The sequence below is a fragment of the Nyctibius grandis genome, chromosome 4 (assembly GCF_013368605.1).
Source record: "Nyctibius grandis isolate bNycGra1 chromosome 4, bNycGra1.pri, whole genome shotgun sequence".
Taxonomy (NCBI): Eukaryota; Metazoa; Chordata; class Aves; order Nyctibiiformes; family Nyctibiidae; genus Nyctibius; species Nyctibius grandis.
Window position 1 is genome coordinate 55,031,994 of NC_090661.1, and position 15,014 is coordinate 55,047,007.

At 40.5% G+C, this 15,014-nt stretch overlaps 1 protein-coding gene across 1 annotated transcript in view; it reads right to left on the reverse strand.

The window, feature by feature from the left end:
- The window catches only part of CCDC88C (coiled-coil domain containing 88C), a 100,363-nt gene that overhangs the window by 38,580 nt on the left and 46,769 nt on the right, over positions 1–15,014 (reverse strand). The window contains 7 exon segments of the mRNA XM_068400264.1: positions 7–153; positions 7,171–7,329; positions 7,780–7,861; positions 8,428–8,612; positions 9,365–9,505; positions 10,871–10,954; positions 12,559–12,617. Coding sequence (XP_068256365.1) covers positions 7–153; positions 7,171–7,329; positions 7,780–7,861; positions 8,428–8,612; positions 9,365–9,505; positions 10,871–10,954; positions 12,559–12,617 — 857 coding nt within the window.

Below are 15,014 nucleotides of genomic sequence, written 5' to 3' on the forward strand. Positions count from 1 at the left end.
GCATACCAGCTCTACATCATGAAGTTTGGACTTCAACTGCAAGTTTTCCTTCTCTAATTCATGCAGTTTATCACTGCGAGCTCTTGCCATTGTTAGCTGTTCTTCTAGCATGGCCTTTGTTTCAATTAATATGATGTTGTCCTCTCTTAACTCCTAGGGAGAAAAAGTAACAATGTTAATCTCTTTATATAAACTGACTTTTCAAAGACCAGGTGACTTTCATAAACTGATATTGCAAAAGACAAGAATGAAATCTGACATGTTTCTCTGTTTCATAAAAAAGTTTTTACCTGATATTTTAATGGGAGATGGTTCTATGTCTAATTATCTGTGAGTCATTAATGCAAGTAAATCTAATATTTCTTACTGTTTTTCCTGAATTTTAGAAGTTTAATGGAGTTCCTTTTGGATCATTGAGTCCAACCGTTGCCCTGACACCACCCTGTCAACTAGACCATGGCACTAAGTGCCATGTCCAGTCTTTTCTTAAACACATCCAGAGATGGTGACTCCACCACCTCCCTGGGCAGCCCATTCCAATGCCTAATAACCCTTTAGACATTTAGTCTAAATAATGTCTAATAATTTAGACTATGTCTAAATGTCTAACCCTTTAGACATTTAGAGGTGCACTAAAGAGACTCAAGACACAGAAAAGCAACTGTTCAATTCCACTGTTATAATACCATTTCCTTAGCCAACTCACTGTAGTTCCCAGTTTCAAAATAGATCATATTTATTTACTTTCAAGGTATTTTATAGTGTATTCAAAGCACGTTGGGGAGCACTATCCATCAATATATACTATGTCCATATCCCTGTTTTTGTACACTTACATATAAATGTCTGTCTAATAAAGTTTCTCTCTCTCTCATGAACAGAATTTAAATTCACTTAAACAAGAGAAGTTGTTTTATACTTATTGCTCCACACATCACCCCGTCCCCAATTAACCCATGAGCATTAGCTGCACCAGCCATGTTGCTTATCCATTACAGCTTTTGGATCCGTTTTTATGAAGTAAAAGTTTAACTTATTATTCTGCTATAGCCACAGCATTAGAAACAAATTAATTATATTGCACTCCGAACATTCTGTGTAAAGCAACAAATGAAGTTCTGTGCATTCAAGCATCTTATCTCCAGAAACATGAACTGTCCAAAGCCTAAAATCTGGCCATGTATTCTTGGTCATGTTTTAAACACATTTATTAAATTATATCTTATTTCAAGTTATAGTACCTCACTGCTAGCTTTCACTCTTGTTGATCCTCAGCTAAGTCTTGAGTCAGAGACAGAATTTTCAATGGCAGGAACGTATCAGCATTTAAAAGATTAAATGGATACAGGAAGGATTCTTGCCCAGAAGAGTTACAATGGGGCAAGAAGCAGATTATTTGATTCTCTAAAGAAATTTTCTTTTGTCTTTCTTTGCTTTCCTCCCTCCTCCCTCCATCCCTTCCCCTACTCCAACGAAATATGCAAAAACAGAAAATGTGCACGCAGACAGGATGAAATGCTTATGGCTTGACAAGTTTATTCCTGGACAACTGTCTTCAAAATGTGAAGTCTCTGCTGACATCAGTGTTCACGTCTGCTCTCTCAGACCACAAACATCCAAACCAAGTAGATTCCTGAAATATCACCAGGCATGAGCAAATCACTTTCACTGCTTAACCAGCAACCACCTTCTCAGTTTTGAGGGTACAATTAGCTTTAAGAAGCCTTATGTAGCTCAGTTATTTAAAAAACAAAAAGAAAAAAGAAAAAAAAAAGAAGCTGTAAAGCACAAGTCAAGAGTGTCTGATGACAGCCAGCCCCTTGCCTTTTGATACTACAGTGGGCCATGATTTAATAGCCTGATATAGTAGCAAGTAATCTTAGTTGTTTGCTGCATCTTGACTGTAGATGGCATAATATGGAAAGTCTACCTTATGCAGTACGATATTGCCCTTGATCTCTCAGGGGGTCAGCTACCAACTTGCAAAATATGAGAGGAAAAATTTCTCAACTATAGTAGCATGAAAAGGACAAGTATGTTAGTGCTTGTGAAGTGCTTCAACTACTGCAATTAAAATGTCTGAGTATGTAAATAACTAAAATAATAACAATACTGAAACACTAACTTTACAGAACCAGCATTTTGGGCCAAGTCTGATCTAATAGGGTCACTTCAGGGTGGCCACACTAAAAAGGCTGACACTAAGAGATGACAGACCAGACGAAGTACACAATACAAAATGCGCTGGGTGTCACGTAAGCTGTGAGACTGTCTGTAATGAAACAGCAACATGACAAGAGTTTCTTTGCTAGATCATCACAGTCGATCTGGACCACAGCCCTAAGAAGTAAGGTGGTGTCTGACCTCAAAAACATGGCCTCAGAACTATCCCCAAAACTGCCTACCAAGCAGGAACTAGTTATTTTAATGTCTCATGAAGAGTCAAGCTACGTGCCAAGTACCTACACATACCTAAGCTCTGGTACAAACCACACATCACTGGGAGCTGCAATATACGGAAAACTCAAGCACTTTCCATCAAGTGCCCAGGAGGGGTGGACATGTCAAATCAAAGCAGTTCTGATGAAATCTTAAATTAATAACCTGGTGGAAATGCCTGCTATGGTGTGGTCAACATTGCTCACTAGTGTACCCATGAACTGAGGTTGTCTTAGTATTGAAAAGCTCATATAATTTAAATAAATTACTCCATGGGAGCTTTGTAGAGTTACATCTCAAGGCCTGGAAGGTAAAACTGTCCTAACTAAAACGTGTCAGCACTAATCAGCACTAACATCTCCCAGAAGTCACTGGGATAACATAATTGGCCTAAAAATGTGTCTGGCTACAAATTGCACTTTTTAGACAATCAGCAGGTGGTGGTCATGGGGTGGTGGTGCTTCCACTTGAATTAAAGTTTATTTTTTTCTTTAATTAACAAACCCAACAACATTATTTTGTAACTATGAGTTTATTTTTAAATCAACAGCAAAAATAGTTGGCTGTGGATTTATTTTTTTTAAATACACTGAATTTACTAGGTAAAGGATCAAAAAACCCTTTGTTTTATATCACAAATTGTGATGGTTTAATATTGAACATATATAATTCTGCTTTTGTAATTTCTAAAATAAATTACATAGTGTGGTTTGATCCTGTATCACTGTGCCTTGAAATAGCTTTAAGAATGTGCATTGTATACTCATATGGTTACAATTAAGTCAAAAGAAGCGTGGCCAGCAGGTCGAGGGAGGTGATACTGCCCCTTTACTCAGGTCTCGTGATACCCCACCTGGAGTACTGCGTTCAGCTCTGGGGCCCCCAATGTAAGAAGGACATGGAGCTGTTGGATTGAGTCCAGAGGAGGGCCACGAAGATGATCAGAGGGCTGGAGCACCTCTCCTATGAAGACGGGCTGAGAGAGTTGGGGCTCTTCAGCCTAGAGAAGAGAAGGCTCTGGGGAGACCTCATAGCAGCCTTCTAGTACATGAAGGGGCCTACAGAAAAGCGGGAGAGGGGCTTTTTACAAGTACAAGTAGTGACAGGACGAGGGGGAATGGTTTTAAACTGAAAGAGGGTAGATTTAGATGAGATATTAGGAAGAAATTCTTTCCTGTGAGGGTGGTGAGACACTGGAACAAGCTGCCCAGAGAAGTTGTGGCTGCCCCCTCCCTGGCCATGTTTAAGGCCAGGTTGGATGAAGCTTTGAGCAACCTGGTCTAGAGGAAAGGTGTCCCTGTCTGTGGCAGGGGGGTTGGAACTAGATAATCTTGAAGGTCCCTTCCAACCCAAACCATTCTATGATTCTAAGTCTGGGGGGGCAAGTGGTTGCACAATCAGGGTGTGTTGCTACTGGAAAACATTTTCAGAAACTAAAGTAGCAATCATATTGTTTAAACGTGAAACTAGAGAATTTGCACATGCACCCAGACCTGGTTATTAAACAGAGTTCAAATCCCTCCCTTCTGGCAGTTCAGAAGCTGCCCCTACTGAGCCATGACACAGTTAACATCTCGTGACAACCAAACATTGTCTTGGACAGCTATATGAAAACATACAAGAGACAATTTTGCTTTTTTTTAATGTTCACAGAAATTCCTCCCGTCATCCTGCATGGAAATGTGATTGCAGTGAGAAGGAGGAAGAATGGGCAAGTCAGACTCCCTGGCCTCAGAAAATAATCTGATCTCCTAAAGCAGCACAAGGTTCAATGGAGACGGATGCTGCAGGGAAGCTTTACATTGGAGGGAAGCACCTCCTTGGAAGCAGCCCTGCATTAAGCCTTCTCCTCCACATTCAGCTACGACCTCATTAAGCCACCCCAGCAGGAAGGTCTCCAAAGCATATTCATCTCCGTGTTCCTTGAACGATGGTCAAATTAAAATGTCATTTCTGAAAAACTTTGTCAAGACATACAGAGAAGGAAAACAACACACATGCCTAAATGTGTTATGTTCACATAGAGAAAGACTTGTTTCTTTTGCACTCCTTCTGCAATAGCTCCTTAAATCTCTTCCTGCCACCACTGCTGATTTGTATTATGTGCTTTCAGAACTATTTGTAAGCTCGCTCGCAATTCCTAAAGCTTGTCACTGTATCATACTCAGAGCACATTCCATAATTTTTGCTCAAACTACCAAATGTGTATGTGAACCACAAGAAGGAAAGATTTTTAAGTGCTCATTTAATAGCTTTCTGCATTGATGCACAAAGGCAAAGTCACTTTTTCTTCTCACTTACCGGTTTGGCACTGCTTTATTAACAACCCTGTCAAGACCCTATAAGCCTTAAGGTATCACATCACCATAGAAAAGTGGCTTATGCTGTGCTTTACACACCTATGTTTTCATTGCTGTGCCTTTGTAATATTTGTTCAGGTCTTAAGACTTAGAGCATAGGAAGCCAGTCACAACCAGTAAATGCCATTAGATGAATCAGCACTGTACTGTCTAATGGTAAAAACCTTTACTATGTTACATCCCTGCACAAATCTTACAACTTGGAACTATAAGTCAAACAGCTTTTGAGGGAGTGGGAGGAATCAGAGCAGACACTGAACTGACTCCAGCCATTAACCCTTCTTTTGGATGGGCAGAGGACTTGAGACAGATAAGACAGAAAACTGAGGGCCAGGGAAAGTTGGATACTGGTTACTATGCACAGCCTTTGTGCTACCCCATGAGCATAAAAAGAGACAGAATAGTGCCCTGTGGAATTCTCTGAATGTATCAGCATGAAACCAGTGGAGTTTGCCTGACACTGCCACTGCTCAACATTGGCAGTCCATGGCAGTGCCAAGACTTGATCAATGATGGAAGAGGGAGTGGTGAGAATGTGAAACACTCTGGCTATTCTAGACCACAGAGCAGCCTGCAGACAGCTGCGCAATCCTGCTGCATATTAGAAGAGCTCAGCCCCTACGGCAGCGACAACTTTTGCTAGAGGCCACACTGTGGCCCAGAATTAGAGAAGTGCCATATCAAAGTGAAATATTATTTGTCCCATTACTGTATTTCAGGGCGGTATCCTCAGAGAGCCAGTACTCATGTATGATGTTCAATACTTTCACCAAAAATCAGCACAGTGGGAGTGAGGAAAGTTGGAAGAAATTTGAAACTGAAGCGGAGGTCTCTTTACTGAATGATGTGTTAAGCAAGATTAGCATGCAGACAGCAGAGCAGGAAACTGCTGGCTCTAGGACAAGCAAGGAGGCTGAGAACTCAGGAAGAGAAACAGCTACTCCCTTGATCTCAGATGAAGACAAGACTAAAAAAACTCCTCTCCTAGCTCCGGCTATATTATCTGAGCAGCAGGTAAAAAAGTTAAGCAACTCCAGTGCATAGCCAGAAGGGAAATGCCAGGATGCCATGCTGATAGCTAGTGTGCCAGGTTAATGCAAGACTGATTTGCCAGCTTGAGGGAGGAAAACAGAGAGTGCTAGAGCTTCATACTTCCTAATGCAAACTGGGAATTACTGAGAGGGAAGACAGGCTTTTGTAGTCTATTACTACATTTAATAACCATCCATTTTAGTGAGGCCTATTCATAAGAAGCAGCAGCTAGCTGGCCCCTTAGGTTAGAGGGGTAAAAAATAAGGTCTTATGTTCTCAGTCAGAGCCCTGGCAAATGCGAGTTTCAACATCACTCTTCTACCTCAGACCTGGGATTTTATCTACTTATAGGTATGGATATTTATTTGACTTCGGCTGAAGTGTTATGTATGTGGATTATTGAGACTTCAGGTGAGAATGGCTCAAAGAACTGAAAGGAGAGAAAATAAGAGCAGTCTGACCTAAATTTAAGGTCAGCCATGTTGTGAGCAATGAGTTTGTCTAGATGATCTCTGAGGTCCTTTCCAACCTACGTTAATTAATAATTCCAGGATGGGCATAGCTGCAGGTGACTAAGTTGGGTACCTGGCATTACTACTGGAACAAAGCTATACATTTCTCATCGACATACCCTACTTAGGGCACTAGTGAAGATCCTTTCTACTACATGTAACAGCTGCAAAAAAGGGTGGCTAGAATTTGTCATCTGAGGCTATGCTTAAAAATGCCCAGCCATTTTAACAACAGTTGCATCTGCTACAAACCCCTAAGGAAAAACATCCAGACATTCATTCAGCTAATTTATACATGACATTGAAATGCTGGTCAAAGAACAAACAACTCTGGAGCATAGGCATTTTACCTAAAAGTAAATTTTCAAGGCTAGACTAAATAGTCTCCTTCTCTGGAGACATTCAAAACCCGCCTGGACGCATTCCTGTGTGATATGGTCTAGGCAATCCTGCTCCGGCAGGGGGATTGGACTAGATGATCTTTCGAGGTCCCTTCCAATCCCTAACATTCTGTGATTCTGTGTAAAGGTCTGGATTCTCTAGAAGGGTCCAGAAAACATCCGTCCTGTTTAGCCACATAATGCTGAACTAAGCAGGGTTTATTAAAACTAATGGGTATTTATTTTTGTGTGTATCAAGTCCTTCTTGCCACTGAAAGAAGTTTTAATGTCGCTAAGTCAATAACTATGATGTATGTTACGAAATTTCCACTTGCTCCGATGTTTTGCCACAGTCAGCTCAATGACAATTGACACATGAACTGGTAACACACCAAAAGCCAAACATTAAGGATTACTCAGCGAATTTTTCTCCCAATTTTCACTTGCCTCCATGCGAGCTTTGTAAAAATCCACATCGTGAAGTTTCTCTTTGCACCGAACAAGTTCCATCTCAAGTCTCTCCACACGGTTTGCCCTCTCTCTCATAGAGTCAAGCTCATCTCTGTATGCTCGGGCAGAGCAAGCATCTGAGGCCAGGTGGATATTCTGTAAGAAGTGAGGAATAAGTAGGGAGAAAAAATTTAGTTAATACTTGAAAGCATGTTCTCTAAACTTTATTTTTATTTATTTAATTACTTATTTTAAGCATAGACAAACAGCATTCCCCTGGTTCAGGAGTAAGAGAATTCTCCTACTAGCCCGTTAATTCTCTACGAGACAGAGGTTCTTCAGCCTGTTGGGACTCTGATATTTTAATGCCTGATGCTGCATAAGCTTCAGGTATTACTAGACTACGTACAAGCTGAACAGATTAGACTGCTCTCACTAATTAAGTGGAAAGCGTAGCATTGCTATGCCATAGCCAAAATTGTCAAACAGCTTGCTGTAATAACTGGATTTCTTCATTAAAAAATAGCGATAGTAGTGTTTCACACTGAAAGACCCTTTTTTTTTTTTAAACAGGAAAGACTGTCACAGTAAATGAGCCCATCTTACCTCTTGTTTTATTTTTTGCAGCTCTAGGGTGAGCTGCTCAACTTCATGTTTAGAATCTACAAGCTGCTCAGACTTCTCTTCCCTGAAAAGAATTAGAAAAATCTTAGTAAGAAATTTTTTTTTCTGAAACAATATTGATTGTATGGACACTGTTGGGAAACTGGAAAGGAAGATAGAAATCTCCTAGCATATTCTGAACACAGAGCCTCTTTGTCATGACAGCTTCATAAAAGTGAAAGGTTTTTTCTCATGATACCACACACATATAATGAATTTGAGTTTGCAACTTCTTTTATACTAAGTACCTCTGTTTAAATCTCATTGGTGCTATTGCTGTCATAGCTAGCTTCACTGGCCTCTGGACTTCCCACTAATAATTAAGAAGTGCAGCTAGCCATTGGCATTTTGAAAGGGGTAAGAGAGATGAGACACAAAAAGAGTAGCCATTACTCTGTGTTTGAAGACCAGCTAAGAAAGATGCAACACCCATACTAGCTTCCTACTGCTATGAATAAAAAATATGAAAGGTGTGATTCTGAGAGCTCCCATGGACGCCAGCGTACTGAAGCCAACAAGCAACTGCATTTTCAGGATGCACAAGACTTAATATACATGTCTCTCTAGAAGCACCAATCACTGGTGACTCACAGCTCCTGCCGGATTCTTCTCAATTTAGCCTTCGTGTCTGCCAGCTCAACTGCAAGGTGCTGCTTGTCTTCATTAGAAAGAGGGCTGGCTGGGTTTGGTGAAGAATCTGGACTTGGTGTTTTCAGAGGACTTGGTGGTTGCTGAGACTGCAGATAATCTCTCTCTTGAGTGAGATCTACAATGACCTGGAAATACAGAAGTATGTAGTGTCAAAAGATAAATAGTATAATTATTCATTGTTGTTCAAGTAGCTAAAAATTATTTATAAATGTAGAAAATATTAGCCTGGCATTATACAGAATCCAAGTGATAGTCAGGAGGGAAGGTTACACAGAAAAGGAAAGGAATCTCCACTATGCTCAGACCACTATAACATTCCCCTTCTGATGCTCAAAATAAGCAGCCTATTTTGCTCAGAGAATGAATAAAAACCTGTAACAACTAACAGTTTTAACTAACACAATCACAGTCAAAAGCATGGCAGAAAATTAACAGGTTAAAGAAGGGGAGAAGCCTCCTCCAGAGATCTGAAGGGAAAGGAACTGATGAGTCAGTCACAGATAGGACCGTCTTCATAGCGAAAAAAACTAGAGAAGACACTGGAACCCATGGTGGTAGATACCAATGGAGAGAGAGGCAAGCAATCACTCAAAGATGAATGACTGAGTAGACATGCAGAGACCAAAAAATCTCAAGTCAGTCAACTTCAAATATTTTGAGACCACTCCACTCTTCTTTACCAACCATTTCACCACACCTTAGTGTTTACGCAAGAATCAATGGAAAAGTCAAAATACTTCTACAGATTTTCAGAAGTGTAGCAGGTAAGGTGTAGCAGAAATAGAAACCCAGTGCACAAACAAGACACAAGAGAAGGAATGGAGCTTGTATCTGCTGCTTCATGTGAGCTCTATATGGGAAAGTGAAATCATCATACTTCTGTGCATTCATCTCTCTCATCAATGAGCCTCTTGAGGTGGAAAACCATATTCCTGGAAAGAGATTCTAGTTCTTCTGGGGCCATATCTGGGAGCTCTAGCCACTGCAAGTCAAAGACATTCTCCTGGTTGTGAGTCACCTAGGAACAGGAACAAAAAAAGTCTTTCCACTGGTTGATTTGTAAATCTGTTTGCTGTTATATGCTGCATTCCCCCAGGCTCTCCCACTGATCAGTTAAAAAACATAAAACCTGTTTTTGGTGAAATGTGATAAGTAACAAACACAACTGCCTTAACTGTAACACTACCCAGCAATTTCTGGTATTTAGATTTTTTATAATTATTAAGGCTGATTTTAAAAATTGATCAGATATATATTATGATCAATAGCACTTGTGTTTGCATATTAGAAGTATGCAACTGTCTTACTGGCAAGCACTGAGGTCACCACAGGGATTTGAAGGGACTTATCCCACACTGAAGAGTTAGGCTGGTGCCTCACTGAGAAGAGGCACTGCTTTCAATGAATTTGCAATTTGCAGCTGATACAGCTGGGAGAAGCTGCCTTTAGCAGAAATGCCTCTGGCTGCCAGCAGCGTACCTTTCAACTGTATCATCTTACCCAAATGAATTCCTCCAAATCATTTAGCAGAAATGTCAGGCAAGTCTCTCAAGCTCCGTTAAAGACTGCTCCTGCTTTTGTCATAGCCATGTGCTTACTTCATCATGATTTTTTTTTTTGAAGCAGAACTATTTTTTTTAAGTGCTAAGAAAAATGTTCCTGTCTTAGACTGACTGACTGTTTCTCATATCTGAGTGTACTGCGCTTTCTACACCTGCACCCACTGACAGCCAGCCGCAGCCAGTGCCCGCTCCCAGTGAGGCGCACCCAGCCGGGGCCATTTCCACATGGCTCTCCTTTGGGTCTCCAAAGCAAGCTGGCTCCTAACGCCTACCTGTATTCCTCACTTCTATAGAAACCTTAGAAGTCCAAGGATACTCACCATTGGATCAAACTTCCCTTTAAAAACAGTGTATATGTCCAATTTCAGCCACAGAGTACACTTTTCAAGACTACCTGAGGTTGGAGGCCACTGTCCGAAGCAAGCCAGTGGGGAGCCTGTGTCTCAGCTACCACAGGACTTGGGGACTAAGTGCCTACACAATTGCTGCAAGGGGCACTGCAGCTCCTAAGCCATACATGCTTTTTGGAAGTATTACACATGTATGCTTACAACAATTCCTTCTACACAGCCTGTGACTGGCAAGCAAGGCACTTACCACTGCATCTCTTTAAAAGACCACTGAGCCAAGTAATGTTCCCAGTGCCTATCATTTACATCTCACAATTTGATTGCAGTAACATAGTCAATCTATTTTTTTTGGTGAAGTTCATGAAGCCATTATGAAATTCCAAATTATTAATATTTCATAGCAAAAAAAAACCCTGTTAAGTCAAGGAAGGGAGAGATTAAAAAGTCAAAATAGACAATACTGAGTCTCACCTCCTGAATGTGTGACACAATGGCAGCTTGGGTTTCAATATCCAGTTGTTTTATTCTTTCAATAAACTCTTCTTTTCTTTCACACTGTTAAAAGAAAACACACCCTGAAACAGTGCTACATATCCTGAAACTTACTGTACCATTTTTCATTTAAGTAACAAAAAAATCCCCACGTTGCTAAGTACAAAATGTTCAAGATCAGCACTTGCCACACTAGAAGGTGTAACACTTCTCTGCTCCATATGGAGCATGAATAGAATTGTGCCTTAAATTATTTAAATTTCTTACAGTTAGTACAATTAAGGCTAAGTTAAATGGCTGGTTTTGCTCTTTAAAAACGAGTTCAACACGCAATGAGATCAAGACGTGGGGTGACAGTCAAAGAAATCATCACAGCTTCATTAATGGAGCTGCACAAATGTAAACCTACATTTACATTGCATCATTTACCTGTCCAGCTTTGCCGTTTGCATTTGGCTTGGTTTTGGCAATTGAAAAGAGATGCATCACTTTAGACACTATTCACATCAATGCATAATGTTGCTTGTTGGACTAAATCAATATGTGCTTTAGATAAAAAAATGAGGTTGGGAAACATTCTGGACAAAAATGAGTGATGTTTCAGACAAACAGATTTTAGTAAATCTTTCACTTATGGCTTTAAAAGAGGCAGACATCTGCTATCTGTATATCTGTGATTGTACCACTAAACAACATTATTGCCTTCTTGTAACAACTCCGCATTGTGGAGAAGTATTACGTAAAGTTTTTTTTTATTTACACATATTTACAGTGTCCTTTTGGGGCCTGGTTCCGAGTCTCAACCATTCCTTTCACTGGGAAGAACCTGAGACCCGTAAATGGGGACTGAGGATGCACAGCAGCTTGTCAAATCAGACCTTTATTCTTTGTGCTGCAACGCAACACAGATAGCTCAGAGCAGCCACACACAGACAGCTTTACCCTGACATAATTGACTTGACATAGCTGAGCCGGGTAAGTGTCCCAAGGCATGACAAAAACCTACAAACAAGGTCAATTATAAGAAAAGGCTAGCCCGCAACGTGTCTATTGTTTACCGCCACAGAGGTCTGGTGGGCAGAACACTGATTTCTTTATCTGGTAACTGTCGTACTTTTCTGAGGAGTTTCCCATACACATTGCCTGTCTATTTATTTTAACAAATGCCGCATAAAAATCCCCATATGAATATACAAAGTATCTACTCATTTCAGATTTTCTACACGTAATATTCCATCAAAAGATTGCACAAATAAAATCAGGATTCATTAAACAAATGTTTTGACTGTTAGCTTATCTATTGGTTTGGCATTAACATGTTCCACTCCATATTTTAAAACTGTAAGAAAATAAACCAACAATCTTGATATCAAGAACACTGTTGAAAGCTTATCTCTTCCCACTTCATTATCAAAGTGGAATACTTAGTTGCAAGAGTACATATCCTACAGCTGATTAAGCACTGGCAACAAATTGAGGCTATTGCTTCCTTTCCCCTGCATTTTTTTCATTCACCTATTGTGTCTTCTCACAATTTCAGCTCATAAACTATCTTGAGATGGAGATTTGTTCATACAGCACTGATCTTTGGGTGGATTTTCTCAGTTCAGAAAAAAATAAGAGTAAAAAAAATAATCTTATTTTTCAAGCTTTTAATGAATGTTCACCTGCACAGCACATCCCAGAACCAACAACAGCAGCTTCTTAATTTCTTCCATACTTTTACCTAGAGAGGAAAAAAGAGAATCAGTACATATGTACAACAAATTAAGTACTTGCAAGTGATCCTCTTCGAAATATCCACCTCAAAAGAGAAATAAAACCTTTGAACAAGTGCCTGAACAATATATATGTACCCATTACAACCTTATCATACTTTCCATGTAACAATACAGTTCTTATGGATTAGTTTAAAATCTCAAATCCAGAAAGACTTTCTTCCTCGATGTGCTATCCTCACCTACATTTTCTTAGGTTTTTCTAATCAATGCAGGAAAAACAAAATCACTTTAAATAGTTCAACACATATACCCCAATGCTTGTCCCTTGTTTTGTGATTAACAAGGGTGCAAAAAAAGCCCACCAAACCTCCACCTCTTCTCCCCCTCCAAAGAAAAAAAACACTAAAACAAAACAAAAACCACCCTAGGCAGAAGCAAAGGAGGGTTACTCTCAAAGAAAGAACTTGTCCTAAATCCTCTGTCTGTGAAGTAGTTGTCATTCAGACCTCTCAAAGCTGAATGCCATTCTGCGCACATAAATTCTCTCGAAGAGATGTTTTCGCAAATAAATCCTGCCTCTGTTCTGCATCAAAGCCTGTTCACACTTCGAAGCACAAACCCCATGTACTAGGAGGGATGAAAAATGAGTGATGTAGAAGGGAGGATAACCAGCTAACCATATGCTCGGGGAGCTACGGGAGGGAGGAGACACATGCATGTTGTTACTGCAGGGAATCCTGCTGTGGCCAACAGCCCTGCCCGCCACCTCCTCAGGTCAGGGGAGAGAAAGCCGCGCAAGGGGAACCAGCGTGGCTTTGAGCCAGCTCTAGATCTTGTTTCAACAAAAACTAATGCGGGGGGTTGTTGGGTGGTAAAGAAAATTATGTATATCAAAGATAGACAAAGGGGAGATGGAGGCAAAGAGCTTCAATGAGGAAATAAAAAAAATCATTCCAGAGTTCGGTTCAGGAAAAGCCTGTCCTCATCCACGCTGAGGGAAGAGGAGGAGAGAGAAACAGGCCACAGAGTTTTCTCGCAGCCCTATACATCTGCATGCTTCCTGACGCTGAGTGTGTAACTTTGGGATAAACGTTTTCATTTTATACCCTGCTTTACTTGGGTGTTCAATTGCTCCTATCACTACATAGATAACAACTTCTGAGTGCAACTGTGTTCCTCCACCAACACCACGCCCTTGTAAGGCTGCGCTGGCAGAAAGTCAGAGGCATGTGGAGGACCCAAGGCCGGGGAACTGGATTTAAACTGACTCATCAATTAAGCTGCCACAGTCCCGCAGATGCACAAGGGCACACTGACCTAAATTACCACGCGGGTTACTTCCATTCTGAGAAACTTGCAAGCCAGTGTGGCCATGTGCAGGCAACTTAGGAAATAACTTGTTTTCCGATTTCCTGATTTTAGGGCACAAAAATGCCCTAAATCAGTCTTTAAATGTACCTTACTCACTAAACAATTTGTCAACAACTTTTAGGAATGTTGATCTTCAAAATGTTTCAAGAATGCCCTACAGAAATCATCAGTATACTGTAAAAATCAACACCAGAATTCTCAATATCCAAGTCCCACATTATTAAACATTAAGATTTTTGCAAGCAGGAATTCTTCTCTTCTGCAGAGACAGACATATTTAAAATGCGCTAGTTCACACTTCACCTGTAAATACAATATTGTTCATTTCCCTGCAGAATATTTTAAAACTGTTTTTTGAAAGATGTACAATCATTCTTATTCTTCTCCCCATTTCCAGCAGCATACATGGCTTGCTCTTTTCTGAAAATTTACAACTTAATATACAAATAACATTTCAGTCTGTGAAAGTCTGATTGTTCTGCATGATTCTTAAATGTATGCAGTGTCACAAAAAAACCCTTCTGCAACAACAAAAAAAGATCGGTACTTCATGAACAGTTCCTCCAAGGGCACTACTAACCCAAGGAGATACTTCGTTTGGTCAGAAGACATTTTGTCATGAAACTGAGTTCTCATTAGAGTTTCAGCACTGGGTTTCATTCTGCGTCAGCTTCAGAGCAGATCCAGACCAGGGATTAAAAAATGCAAAGCATGCCTGTGGGACACGAGAGCAAGTTGCAAAGTTATGAAGAGCAAGTGACTTGAATGAGTGTCTCATTCTCCCAAACTTACTCAGGGCAGAACATCTTCTCCATGAGAGACCGAAGCAGAGAGACCAAAGCAGTAGCCACCAGGCTGCTTGCTCTGGATCACACCAGACAAGTGCTCTAAACCTTGCATGCTCTGGGCACCTCCATCTGTTGACCATAAATTCCAATCCGTGCACTGCGGCATCACAGCTATCCTCAGGGTGAGCCTAGTGGCTTGAAATCACTCATTTTAGAAAACATCTGGGTTACTTTCCGACAGTG